The sequence below is a fragment of the Microtus pennsylvanicus genome, chromosome 1, assembly GCF_037038515.1.
Source record: "Microtus pennsylvanicus isolate mMicPen1 chromosome 1, mMicPen1.hap1, whole genome shotgun sequence".
Taxonomy (NCBI): Eukaryota; Metazoa; Chordata; class Mammalia; order Rodentia; family Cricetidae; genus Microtus; species Microtus pennsylvanicus.
The window spans coordinates 176,232,280-176,246,276 of NC_134579.1; the positions used below are offsets into that span (position 1 = coordinate 176,232,280).

The window sequence follows — 13,997 nt, forward strand, 5'->3', positions numbered from 1 at the left end:
AGTATGTCTAAAAGGTCCTTTCAAAAACAATGGAAGTACTGGAAAATGGTTCATTAGTTAAGAGTGCTTTCTCTTCTACCAGAGGATCTAAGCTTGGCTCCCAGCACCCACACAAGGAATATCACAGCTACCTGTAACTCCAGCTCTGGTACCTTCTTCTGGCCTTCATGGACACACATATATAAAATATTTCAATACTGGCAGTTGTGGTAAAGGGCAACTGCTAGGTTACTGTCAGATTCACTGATGTTACAGGCCTGAGGCAGGTGACTGGGAGGCATAGCCCCCAGTCAGAGCAATCCTCATTAGCCTATGAAGTTGTCCTGAGAAGGAACCAGAATGGATGATCTGTAAAGCCGTGTGTGCTACTATCAACAGCTGAAAGCGAGGCATCAGCAGCAACTAGTGGAGCTTACAATTGGCTCATGTCAGTAAAAGCCACAGACACATGAAGTTATGGAACAGGTAAATCTACAGCGGCTAGAAATGTCTCAGCAATTGCTCAGAGCTAGAGAGGGGAAGGAGAGCTTAAGAGAAAAAAATGAGAAGACACAGGGCTTCTTCTGAAGGGGATAAAGTGCTCTAAGGCTGTGACCTGAGTCTGAGCATCTACTGGATATACTAAAAATATTGTAACATACAAAGGCATGAAAAGTATGTTGTGACAATTATGACTCAAAATTGTTATTGAAACTTCATGCAACATAGAGAAAAAGTTGCCCGAATTCCCTTTCTTTTGCCTTGTGATTAGTATTTTAGTTCATAAACAAGATCTTTCAGCAGCACCACTTGGTATCTAAACATTAAACGTTTTTATTCACCTCCCACCTAGTCTTCCCTGCACTTCCCACTCAAGAGCAGAGACCACCGAGGATTGTGCCTGACAGAAGATCCAGGACTAGAGACAAGGCTGCAGTCAAGTGATGCCCACAGTCTATCCAATCCAGGCTCAAATTTAACCCTCAGATAGGAATTCATACAGCTCATAAAGACAGGATTCCAAAAGCATCCCAAATAACCTAATTATCCAGACAAATTTGGTGACTGATCACTCAGCACAAATAGGCTCAAAAGAACTCTTCATAATTTACATCAATAGCTTCCTCCTTAACTAAGACACAAAAAGATGGTTCTTCAAAAGGTGAATTCATCTTTTACAGTTTTTGATGTATCTTAATTATGCAAAAATTATAAAGTGCTTAAAGCAAATGCACAATATGTATAATAATACAAGTCTCCTGAATTAAAGATACCTGGAGAAAGAGCATATGAAAGCATGCTACCCTCTCTTTGATAGAAGACACTATACTTGGCTGGTACGTTTTTCAACTATTAAGTTTGATATGGTATTTTTAATTTGTCATTAAGACATGAAGCAATTTAATATGTATCTTTTAAAAATTAAGCATTAGAAAGAATTTTATATCATTAAATTAATCTAACAAAAGGTAGAAGATAAATACTATGTAACAATGGGAAGCGTTAATGCAATTCAATTATTAGGTTAAAGAAGTCATATTCCACCTATAAAGCACCCTACTGGCATAAAATCCATTTCTCTAGTATTTCTACTGAGAAAAGTCTACTAGCTAAACTTTACAAGTTGTTGGTAAACATTAAGACAAATCTTCTGAGACTGTATGAATATCTTCTTTTGTCACGTTGTAAATAGGACAGACTGACAAGAGTTTTTAAGAATGGAAGTCCTAGGGGTTTTGATCCTACTGCACGTACTGGCTTTGGGGAAGCCTAGGCAGTTTGGACGCTCACCTTACTAGACCTGAATGGAGGTGGGCGGTCCTTGGACTTCCCACAGGTCAGGGAACCCTGATTACTCTTCGAGCTGATGAGGGAGGGGGACTTGATCGGGGGGAGGGGGAGGGAAATGGGAGGCGGTGGCGGAGAGGAAGCAGAAATCCTTAATAAATAAATTAATTAATTAAAAAAAAAGAATGGAAGTCCTAGTCATGCCTGTAAGAGTAGGCAGTTGAAATGGCCTCTGAATGTAATTTTATCTTTTGTGGTTATAATAATCATTCATTGATAGATGTCAATTTTGAAAGGCCAGTTAATGACATTCATGCTTCCATTATGGAGACATTTTAAAAGTAAAAAGAGTTGAAAATTTTAAAGTTCATACTTCCTTTGTCAAGATTACAAAACCAAAATGCAAAGATGACAGTCAACTAGAAATAAGCTTATGATAGTGAAATGATTTAACAAAGCAGGAAGGAAAGTAATACCCAATGAAGAACTCGATCACACTCTGACTGTAACCATAAAATTTACAGAAATGATAGAAGAATGTGGTATGCAAATGTTATTTTGTTCATAAGTGGAAAAGCCCACAGAGAAGCCAGTGGTCTTTCCTGGTCTCATGGATGTAAAGAAAAGCAACATTTTTACACAATCAATCAACAAGGAATTCATCCCAGTCAACAATATCATCTTGACAGTTAAGCCAAACTGTATAAAAAGCTATACTTTACAGGACTCAGTTTCATATAGGACTCAGTTTCAAATTTAATATCTGCTTTTATATGAAGCTTTGCTTTTTCCATATTTAACAACAATTGCAATATTATTTCTAGTCCAAGATGAATTCTGTTCTCCTTCTAAAACTGAACTACACTTTCCAGTGACTTATACCAGGTAATTTTTTTTAAACTTTGGATGTAAAATGGCAGATGACATATGTATTTAAATAATTATCTTCATGTAAGGCCTGCTGGCACCCACTTTTAATCCAGCACTTGGGAGGCAGAGACAGGTACATCTCTCTAACTTTGAGGCCAGTTTGGTCTATATGATAAGTTACAAGTCAATCAAGACTACATGGCAAGATCTTGACTCAATAAATAGCATTTCATTATAAAACAATGTCTTATTTCATCTTGTATTAATAAGGGAGACATGCATACAGCATAAGATTTTATTGTTTACCTCTGATCATTTAAATGTTTTATGGGAAAAAACATTGGTACAAAATTCAATTCTAGTAACACAAAGTTGTTTCTGTCCACTATAAAGCCTAAATGTGTTGCAACTATTAGAAAAAGAAGAACATTGAAATTATAGTGAATTCAGTTTTACAATTATTACTATAGTGATAGCTAAATTTTAAGATTTATATTAATCATTTGGGATGTTCTGCTTTTCTTTTACATAGTATTTTATTTGTATTTTAGCTACATGAAGAAAAGTACAGATATAACCTATGGGAAGGCTGTTTTTGAAAACAGCTGAGGAGAAACTAGACAGCATTGAAGAATTAGCAGTCAAGGGCATTACTCTTGTTAGATTATTACTGTGATACTTCACCCATAATAATATACTTATTAGCTACTTACAAAATAATATAAGAGTGTTTCTTCAACTCAAAATGGTCTTTTAAATTTCCAATGCCAGAGGAAAAAAATAGTTTATGGATTGATATTTTTTAAACAAAGTATACATCTTTTATGAAGTGTCATCACAAACCACCAAATGTTTATAAATCCAGCCTTTCCAACTGTTCAGGGACAAAATTAACACAACCAAAGAGATGAATTTCAGGGAAGAGAGAAGCCATACTTGTCTCCATCTCTACCTTCCCACTCTAATACAAATCAGTTAAGTGTGGCTAGGTTGACCTACTATATTAGATACTTTTGTGAGTAAACTACATACTAGGCCTATCTAGGACCTAGACAATCACAATTTGTAAATGAGATGCTAAAAGCAAAAAAAAATAAGTTATCACTTCAAAACATAACAGAACTTAACAAATATACTGCCTGGACCAATGTATTTGGAAATAAATTATTAATTTGACTCCAATTTTCTAAGTTGCTTAAAGAAGTTGGGGGAGGGACAGAGAGAGAGAACAATGGTGGGTGAGGGATGGGGAGAGAGAGCAATGAGAAAGAAATCTTGACAGAGATATCTGGCTCAACTTGATAAGCTATGCTTAGTTGACGCCCATGGGAGGCCTTACCCTTTCTGAGGAGTGGGGGGGGGTGTACAAAGTGGGGGGAGGGAACAAAAGGAGAGGTGGGAGGGGAAACTGTGGTTGGTATGTAAAATAAAAAATTAAGAAAAAGACAAAAAAGTATTCAAGATAAAAGACAAAATGGTATGAATCACATTCTTCTACATACTTAACTTATATGCAATCATATTTACATGTGACTAAAGACTGCAATAAAATTGAGGAGCAAATTATGCACATTTTAATTTATACAAATAAATACTGAATGACCATAACATGAAGAAATGTATGTGATACACGCAAACTGCCAGGTATCACGCTCAAGCTTCACGAAAAAATTCCTGTGTTGGGGGCTGGTGACAAGTTAGGAGTGAAGACCACTTTTGCAGGAGACCCAAGGTCAGTTCTCAGCACCCATTTCAGGTGGCTCACAATCAGCTACAGGGGACCTGACACCTTCTTCCAGCCTTTAAAGGCCTTTGCATTCATGTGCACAAGCCTACATACAAATAACTTTAAAAAAATAAATCTTTTTAAAAATTCATGCATTGATTGTTGTAAATCTAACAAAACTTTGTTAGACCCACTTTTTGGAAGCACCTAACAGTTCTGTAGTTCTAATTTGTAGAAGAACAGAAGCTTTGTCTGAAGAAACATGCAGTTCTTAACCTTTTTGAATCAACACATCAAGAAATTCTTGAACATTATTTAAATCATAGATAAATCATTTAACATGGGAAACAGGAGAATGCATTTAATTCTGATTGACAGTAGGGACAATGAGGGTGCTGTGGCTATGTTAATTGTTATGCAATGACTACCAGAGTTCATTGACTCATAAGTCAGTCTGGGAGTGGGTGCCCTCCCTTCCTTACTGATCCATATTCTATCAAAAGGATGACCTTTTACATACAGGACCTTTGTCTCCCTTAAGGTAGATAAGTAACTATGATCTCTGCTAGAACCTCCAAGGAAGCATTGTTAGAATTAGAATGTATGATTCTTAAAAAATCCTTCAATAAAATCTGTCCAATGGCTTTCTGTTATTCATAGAGTAAAATCTAAACACTGGATCATCGTGTCCAGGCTACTTCCCTCCATCACCTTCAACTCATCTCATTGCTTCAATGGTCCCCGCCCCTACTGAACAGCCTCCCTGCTGGTACTGGGCACACTGGACAACTCAAGGCATCTGCTGCTTCCTTTCCTTAGCAGGTGCTACGCTTTCCCTACTTATCTTCACTAGTATCTCTGCTCAAATATTACCTCCTTTACAAAACTTTCGTGGTCACATTTTCATGTGGAGCCCTCTCTGTCACTGCCCTCTGTCATACTTATGCCTTTAATCAGCACTTTTATAATAAAAATCAAAATAGAACTTGATGTTTAATTTCCAATTCTCCCAACCTAAACCATCAGACTGACTTGAGACTTGGTTTGCTCACTCATGAAATTTAAGAACTGTGTCCACCATATAGATAAGGGCTTCATTAAGTACAGAGAAAATAAAGGAATTAAAGATTGATTGGCTTCTAAACTTTTAAAGTGTACATATGTATCCAGAATTTTGATAAGTCCTAACTCCCAAGCTGAACCACCAGAGCATCATTCTCAAAAAAAACTCTGTAAAATGTAAAGACATGAACTTGTAACACCTCACCATTTGATGATACAGAAAGAGCAACAGTGTCCTTAAGAGGAAGAGGGAGACTAAAAGGAGCACTGTCAGTTCTAGGTAAAGGCTGGGGACATAACATGTTTCCACGCTGTATTAAATAATGCTCTGAGCACGTTTTGCAGATGGGCAGTCTTGGAAGGGCACAGGCACTTAGTGGACTACAGCTTTTACTCAAATTTCCTGATGTATTGTGAGCATATTTACAAACATGGTAGGCATGTTCAGGATATGGAGGGAGGAAAGAACTATAAAAACAGATTGTGGGGATTTCATACTTAGAATTGATTGTTTAACGGATACATAATAGAAGTATTCCACAAATAACAACCCTACTTTATTTCTGTAATTGGTGAGCATCCACTGACTAGTATAGGCACTATAGTACAATGGCAGTAGAGGAAGCAATATCAGCAAACAAAACAAAAGAGACAGAGTGATATTAGAGATCTCAGTATTAAGTAGGACCAAGGGGATACTGGAGAAAACATTACAGACTTCTGAAGAAAATTCAGTGGAGGAAAAGAACAAATAATGGGCAGAGTTGGGCTGGGAGTATGTTTCCGAATGGAACTAGTATATGAAAACTAAATACTTAGACTAATAGCATTCCATTCTCTCTTATGATTGATCTCAGGTGACCTCAATCAAACGCATTCTCAGCATCTGAGAGAGACGATGGCCAATTATAGAAGAAAGCAGCAAAGAGGAGGAAACAGTCTTAGTACCCCTTGGGAGAACTGGCTCACCAAACAGAATTTTATTCATTAGTAAATTTTGGTCTTTCATAAATGCACAAATGTACAATATGGATTCTGCTCAGATTAATATTAAAAAATTTATAACTTTTCTCAGGTACTATTAGTATTATATTTTCATATACTTTATACTTTTAGGTAATAGAGGCAATAAGAATACATTAGCATATGGGTACACTAAAATACATGAAGAACATTCCTTACCTGAATTTCTAAAATCATTCTGTTAATTTCATCCTGCTGGCTCTCTATTATCTAAAACACAGCAAAAGAATTGGTCTGAATCTTTTTCATTACTTTAAAAGAGCATCAATACTTCAAGAAAATTCAAAAAAGAAAAGTTTATTTATAATATCTTTATTTTACAGAGCATTCATAGTTAAATATCCTTCAAATCACAAGGATGACTTGGACCACCCATAAGTAAAACTGCAAATATTTTCCTGTAATTTGTAATGAAATTTTTTATTTATAAAAATAACATTGAGACAGACTTTGAATAATTTATCAGAAAATGTCTCCTTTTGTTTTGACTTTTATTTAAGTTTAAATAATTTATAATATATTAAACTGCTATCTTCTTTTTAAATCAAAGCAAACTAAATATTTTATAAGCTATTAAATATCACTAAAATTATAAATCACATGAAAACTCTAAGAACAGACGTGACCTCTGCTCTGTGTCTACTAACCTTACTGGCAGTCGCATTCTGCTCTCTGAGATTGTCATTTTCACTTTGGAGCTGTTTCGCATCCAACATGGGAAGGCGTATTCCATCTTCAAGGCATTTTTCTACTTTTTGTTGTAAGCTGTTTAGAAGAAAACAATTTCATGAAGAATTATTTTTTTAATCAAACAATGAAGATTCGCAGAAAATATACAAATAGCTATGTATTTTACAAAACTAAGAAGAGATCATTACTAGACAGAGGCTGGCCATCATTTTAGAAATGGAAAATCTGGAGTTGGGGATGCTTACAATGTGGCATCCCTAGGTCCCACTGAAGTCTATCTCATGAAGCTGAACTCTGTAATCTAACCGTTTTTTCGTTTTTCCCAAAATGAGTATTACTTTAACATTAGTTCAGTAGAGTATTACTTGACCAAGATAAGTAGGGTCAAGAGATTAAGAATGTAGATATGTGTCCATGCCTTTTCTCTGAGTATAGCGAAAGTTTGGTTATAGGGATTATTGTTGCCAAATCAACAGAATTAATAAGGATGTAGAAGAATGATGAGGGATTCCCCTTTGTATGCTGTGAATACCATTGGTGAATAAAGAAACTACCTTGGCCTGTTGATAGGGCAGAACTTAGTTAGGCAGGGAAAACTAAACTGAATGCTAAGAGAGAGAAAGGCGGAGTCAGGGAGAAGCCATGTAGCCGCACCAGAGACACAGACACTGGAACTTTGCCCGGTAAGCCACAGCCTCATGGCAATACACAGATTACTAGAAATGGGTTAAGTTAATATGTAAGAGTTAGCCAATAAGAAGCTTGACCTAATGGGCCAAGCAGTGTTTTAAGTAATATGGTTTCTATGTGATTATTTTGGAGCAGTTAGGAACAAACAAGTGGCTTCCCAACAACAAATTGGTGCCAATGTGGTTAACTAAAATCTACTTAAAACCTGAGAGAGTTTGGAAAGGAATTCTAGAAACAAAAATGCAGAGTTTAATACAGCTTCTTGCTCTTTGCAGGTGGTGTGCCGTAGCTCCTTTCAAAGAGGTTTTCCTGATTCAGGGGTAGCAGAAAAATAGCTGTGCTGTTTTGAAATGCTGGCTTTCTGAGCCACACTACCAGCATGATCTCTGGCTCTTTCAGAAGACCAAGAATTTAAATGGGGTTTGTGAGCAATGTGCTATGGCTTGCTTGGTGGCAACATGGACCAGCTGTGTGCTTAGAGATGGGGCACTGTGCATGGTTCTTGAGGTGGTGAGCAGCTCTGCCATGCTGGACTGGGCGGGGCAAGCAGGAAGTGCCAAATTTGCCCTAGTAATGCCACAGCTTACGAGAAGTGTTTAGCATTTTAAGAAGTGCTCCTGAACAGTAAAGAATTATAGATACACAATAGGATACATTCAGACATAAAAGACCTCTAAATGGGTCACATTGTTGGAAAAATGTACATAGGCTTGGAAGAGAGAATAAAAAGAATATAGACATGTTGCGGGAGCTCCTTCCGCTCTTTCAGCCAATAGCCACTGAGATACCGGCCCACTGGGGCATGGTCTCTCTCCATTTAAAAAAGCAGCCACTTCCCTCTGCGCGCGCTCTGGCTTCTGTCTCTGTCCCAGACAACAGCCCTCTGCGCAATCAGGAATGGAGCCTACTCACCGGAAGCGGAGCCAGAAGCCAGAGTGCGAGCAGAGGGAAGTGGCTGCTTTTATAAAGGGAGAGAGACCACGCCCCAGTGGGCTAGTATCTCAGCGGCTGTTGGCTGAAGGAGCAGAAGGAGCTCCCGCAACACAGACAGTTATAAATAAAAATAAATAAGCCATGTAAAGATGGTGAATTCACAGAGAGTTTGTATTATGTATATTACTGTGTCTTCTTTGAATTTCTTGACTGTGAAGGAGCTAAGTACAGAGAGACATTTCATTGTAAAGTCTGCTAAGCTAAACCAACATATATACTTTAGAAGTATCTTGATTTCAAATTTTGGGTCTAAGAATATGTTGCTTTGGAAAAGAAGTTCTTCTTTTGTTTCCACAGAAGATATGGTTTGATGAACCAAGACCACCTGAAAGATGGCCATGAACACCCCTAAAAAATTACTTCACCCAACTGCTGACTGAGATGAACCTACCACACAGAATATACCATGAAAGACCTGATTAACAGTGCCCCCAATCAGCAGGAAGCAGTGTGGACAGAACTACACCCATATTCCCAAATATTGTTTATAAACGTTTGTTTACATTTAAAGGGGGATATTCTATAGAGATTTGCATTTGGTATGGATCTTGGTTTATTGATACAAATTTAAGGTCAATTTTGCTATACTGTATATATGTTTTTCTGATCTTGATTAAGGTATTGTGTTTATCCACCTTATTTTAAATGTAATGTATAATTAAGAAATATAAATTAATAGATAATCATCTATAATAGTCAAGATTGTAGTCATGTTAGATTTTCTAGATGTACACAGATGTATTTCAGATAGATAGGGATTCTTTAAATCTTTCAAAGACTACAGAATATGGCATTTAAAGTGTTTTAAGAATTTAGGACATTTCATGACAGTGAGATACATATGCTCCTGGCAGCACCAATCTATGTCAAGAGGAAGATGGGCATCAAAGAGGCTCCTTATAGAGTTTGCCAGCCATTTGGGCAAGGAACTGCTCTTGCCTGGGCTGCTTGATGAACTGGACATGCAGGAGCCACAGAGAAATGACTGCTGAACTTGCCTGAAATTAAGACCATCCTTCAGGCTTCCTGCTTTATAAAAGAGTCTGCCAGACATTCTGCAGGACACAGAAGAAAGTGACTGACAAACTGCCAATACAAGCAGAACTGTCTTTGAAATTTCCTGCTTCATGGAAAATTATGCCATATACTTTAGACTGAAGATCGATGTCCCAATGGTACAGAAGAACTTTGGATGACTGTCCAGGTAGCGAGATGTTTCTGTCAATTCTAGAATTTTGGAAGTTGCTTACAATGTGCTTTCTGTTTACTTAGGTAATATATGCTTCTGGAGTCTTTGGTGGAATTGAAGAAGTTATAGTTACAGTTTTCCTTAGTTATGATAAAAGATAAAGTAGATAAAAATATTCTAACTGTCCTTCTTGAATGATACCTGTTTTGTTATATGTAATTTTTCTGTGCTAAAGTTAAAACCTTCATTTTTATTTAAACAGAAAAGGGAAGGTGATGTGGGATTTCCCCTCTGTATGCTGTGAATATCATTGGTGAATAAAGAAACTGCCTTGGCCTGTTGATAGGGCAGAACTTAGGTAGGCTGGGAAATCTAAGCTAAATACTGAGAGAAAGAAAGGTCAAGTCAGGGAGAAGTCGTAGCTCCACTGGAGACACAGATGCCAGAACTTTACTGGGTAATCAACAGCCTCATGGCAATACACAGATTACTAGAAATGGGTTAAATTAATATGTAAGAGTTAGCCAATAAAAAGCTTGACCTAATGGGCCAAGCAATGTTTTAAATAATAAAGTTTCTGTGTGATTATTTCAGGGCTAAGCAGTCAGGAACAAACAAGTGGCCTCCCAACAACATAAGAATGTGGTTTTTCATGCCACCAGTTTAGGTTTGTCATGCTGCCTATGACAAAGGAAGTTCTTCTGACATATTAACAGTATGTCAGTTTCTTCCAACCCAGTCTCACTGGGTATATCAACCCCACATAAGGACAGACCCCATGCCTAGGAATAGCTGGCAACACAATATAAACTCAATGATATTCTTTTAGGCTCATCTCATTTTGCTTTCCCTGGGCATTTTTTTTCTTACTGGTCTGCAGCTTGTTTATTTTGATTTCTGTGTGTGTGTGTGTGTGTGTGTGCGTGTGCGTGTGCGCGTGCGCGTGCGTGTGTGTGTGTGTGTGTGTGTGTGTATGTAGTCAAGTGGAGAATCTGGAAGGAAACTAGAAACTGGGGAAAAGAAAAAAAAACATGATCAAAATGTATTGTATGGAAAAAAACTTTCTCAGTAAAAAAAAGTAAAAGTACAGGGAAACAAGATGTTAGCCATCAGAATGAAAGATTAGTAATTGGTACAAGCAGACCATGCCATTAACAATAAAAACCAAAACCAAACAATAACAGCTGGAGAGGAAAAAAAAAGAATTAGTCTCAAAAATTGCAACATCTTCTAGGCATGGCAACGTCTAATTGGAAACCTAGTACTCGGAAAGCTGGAATAGAAGAACTCTTGTGAGTTCTGGGCCACCCTGCGCTAAGCAGTGAGTCCTAGGTCAACCAAGGCTACATATGGTAAGACCTTGTCTCAAAATAAACAAACTGCAGAAGATTGAAAATAAAATTCTCTTATAACTCTGATTTTGTTTTTCTTTTTTTCAAGTATTATAGCAATCTGAAGCTGTCTTCTTCAATAAGAAAAATGATACTACTGAGTTTGTGGAAAAAGAACTGGTAACACTAGGTGACTGAATAAGGACTGCAGGTATATTTATAATTAATGACATTAGTAATCATTTATGTGGTCCTGATATGGTGCACTGCTTTGTAAGACATTGTTAATTGTTGTAAGAAGTATTTACTTTTTCAAATTACAAGTGCATTATATTTTGCCATCTTGGTGTTGGCACTATGTTCCATGTACTCAATGGCATTACAAGAGGATAAAATGCACTTTAAAAAGTAAACATGCTTCCATTTGGGGAGGTAACTCAGCCTGTACAAGCCCAAAGACCTGACTTCTATCCCCGAAGCCCATGTTAGTAAAGCAAGTAAAGCAGAATAGCTTGTAAGCACTGGAGAGGTGGAAACGGACAGAACCCTGAACCTCACTGACAAGCAAGTCTAGTTTACTTAGGAAGTTTCTGACCACTGAGAAATACTGCCTCAAACATCAAGGTGGACAGCTCCAGAGGAATGATACCAGAAGTTGACCCCTGGCTGCCACACAGACATGGGCCCACATGAACACACAAATCTTTAAAATGTAAAGAGCCAACAATAAGGAACACTGTATGATGTTGCTGCCCATACTAAATTTTCTTTCATGCATACATATTTGGATTACATAAAGGCCATTTCCAAAAGTAAGAAAACTTTTGAAAAGTGAAACTAACTTATAAATTATTATATATTTTACATTTTTATTTCTAATGAAAAGCTTTTTGAGTTTATGAATTTCTTAAAATTAAAAAACAAAAGATTAGAAACATTAAATAAAATGTAATAATATAATTTGTAGTCATACATACATATGAAGTTCTTTCAAAATATAAGAAATATCCTAGAGCCAAGTAACGTAAATAAAATTCCTACCCCTCAACATTAAGTGATGTCACTGTCAATACAAATACTGGAGAACTAAAAATAAACTTTTACCAAAAAGCAAGAGGAATCTTCTAAGATATTATCTCTGTCAGCCTCAAGATAAAATTTAAAGTGGAAAATGTTTTCTGAAATACATCATACTAATCTTTGCAAATCAAGCATTTGTGGCTTAGTGTTCTATAAAACCTAACAAAAGAGAACACAGAAAATAACACCAATCTGCAAAAGAAAACAGTGGGACAAAACGGCACTCAGTAATCTTCCAGAATTGCTATGAAGCCTCCAAGCACCACAGTTTTGTTTCTTCAACCACAGTGGCCTACAAAACAGAACTCACGCACTATTTTTATTGTTGTCAACAAGGATAAATGTTTAAATTAGTGAAAATCGGGAAGTTTTTTTAAGACTACAAAGTTGGTGTAAATTATGGATTCATAAAAAGAAACCCCGTCTCAACAACAACAACAACAAAAAGAAACAAAAAAAAAACCAAAAATATTAAGATGATGACAATTAAGGTAGTCATCAATCTGAGGGGAAGGGCCGTTCAGGCACCCTCTCCATTATTGCTTAGATTCTTAGCTGGGGTCATTCTTGTGAATTCCTGGGAATTTCCCTAGTGCCACGTTTCTCATTAGCCCCATAATGACTCCCTCTATCAAGATGTCTCTTTTCTTGCTCTCCTTCTCTGATATCCCCACAACTCAACCTTCAAGATCCCTCAGAATCTTCATCCTATAACTGATGGAAGCAGATTCTGGGAGCCACAGCCAAGCACTGGGCTGAGTTCCTCGAGTCCAGTAGTAAAGAAGGAGGAGTGCTAATATGAGCAAGTGGTCAAGACCACGATGGGGAATCCCATAGAACAGCTGACCAGAGCTAGTGGGAGCTCACGGTTTTCAGACTGACAGCTGGGGAACTGCATAGGACCAAACTAAACCAGGCCCTTTGAATGTGGATGACAGTTGTGTGGCTTGGGCAGTTCATGGGGTCACTGGCAGTGGAACCGGTATTTATCCCTAGTACATGAACTGGCTCTTTGGAGCTCATTCCCTATGGAGGGATACCCTGCTCAGCCTAGATGGGGGAGAGGGGGCTTGATTCTGCCTCAAGTGATGTGACAGACTTTGTTGACTCCCATGGGAGGTCTCACCCTCTCTGAGGAGTGGATGGGACGGGGGAGGTAGGAGAAGTGGAAGGAGGGGAGAGGAAATTAGGTTTGGTATGTAAAACAAAACAAAACAGAAAGATTGTTTTAAAAAAATAAAATAATTAAAGTGTGAGAAAGAAAAACACTAGGAAAAAATGTAAACTCAAAATTGTGACAGTTTTGGGAACTGATATCAAGAACAGAAATCAGGAGGCTGGAGAAAATGCTCAGCAGTTAAGAGCACTGGCTATTCTTCCAGAGGTCCTGAGTTCAATTCCCAGCAACCACATTGTGGCTCACAGCCATCTATAATGGAATCTAGTGCCCTCTTCTGGCCTGCAGGCAAGCATGTAGACAGAACACTGTAAACACAATAAATAAATAAACGAACAAACCTTAAAAAAAGAACTTTTCTGTTTAAAAAAAAAACAGAAATCAGAGCATTTACTATAC

At 37.4% G+C, this 13,997-nt stretch overlaps 1 protein-coding gene across 2 annotated transcripts in view; it reads right to left on the minus strand.

Moving 5' to 3' along the window:
- The window catches only part of Cep85l (centrosomal protein 85L), a 116,379-nt gene that overhangs the window by 15,932 nt on the left and 86,450 nt on the right, over positions 1-13,997 (minus strand). For both annotated transcript variants that reach the window (XM_075945851.1, XM_075945860.1), the window contains 2 exons: positions 7,096-7,213; positions 6,608-6,658 (listed from right to left, as the gene is read on the minus strand). In XM_075945851.1, coding sequence (XP_075801966.1) covers positions 6,608-6,658; positions 7,096-7,213 — 169 coding nt within the window. The remainder of the gene's footprint in view (positions 1-6,607; positions 6,659-7,095; positions 7,214-13,997) is intronic.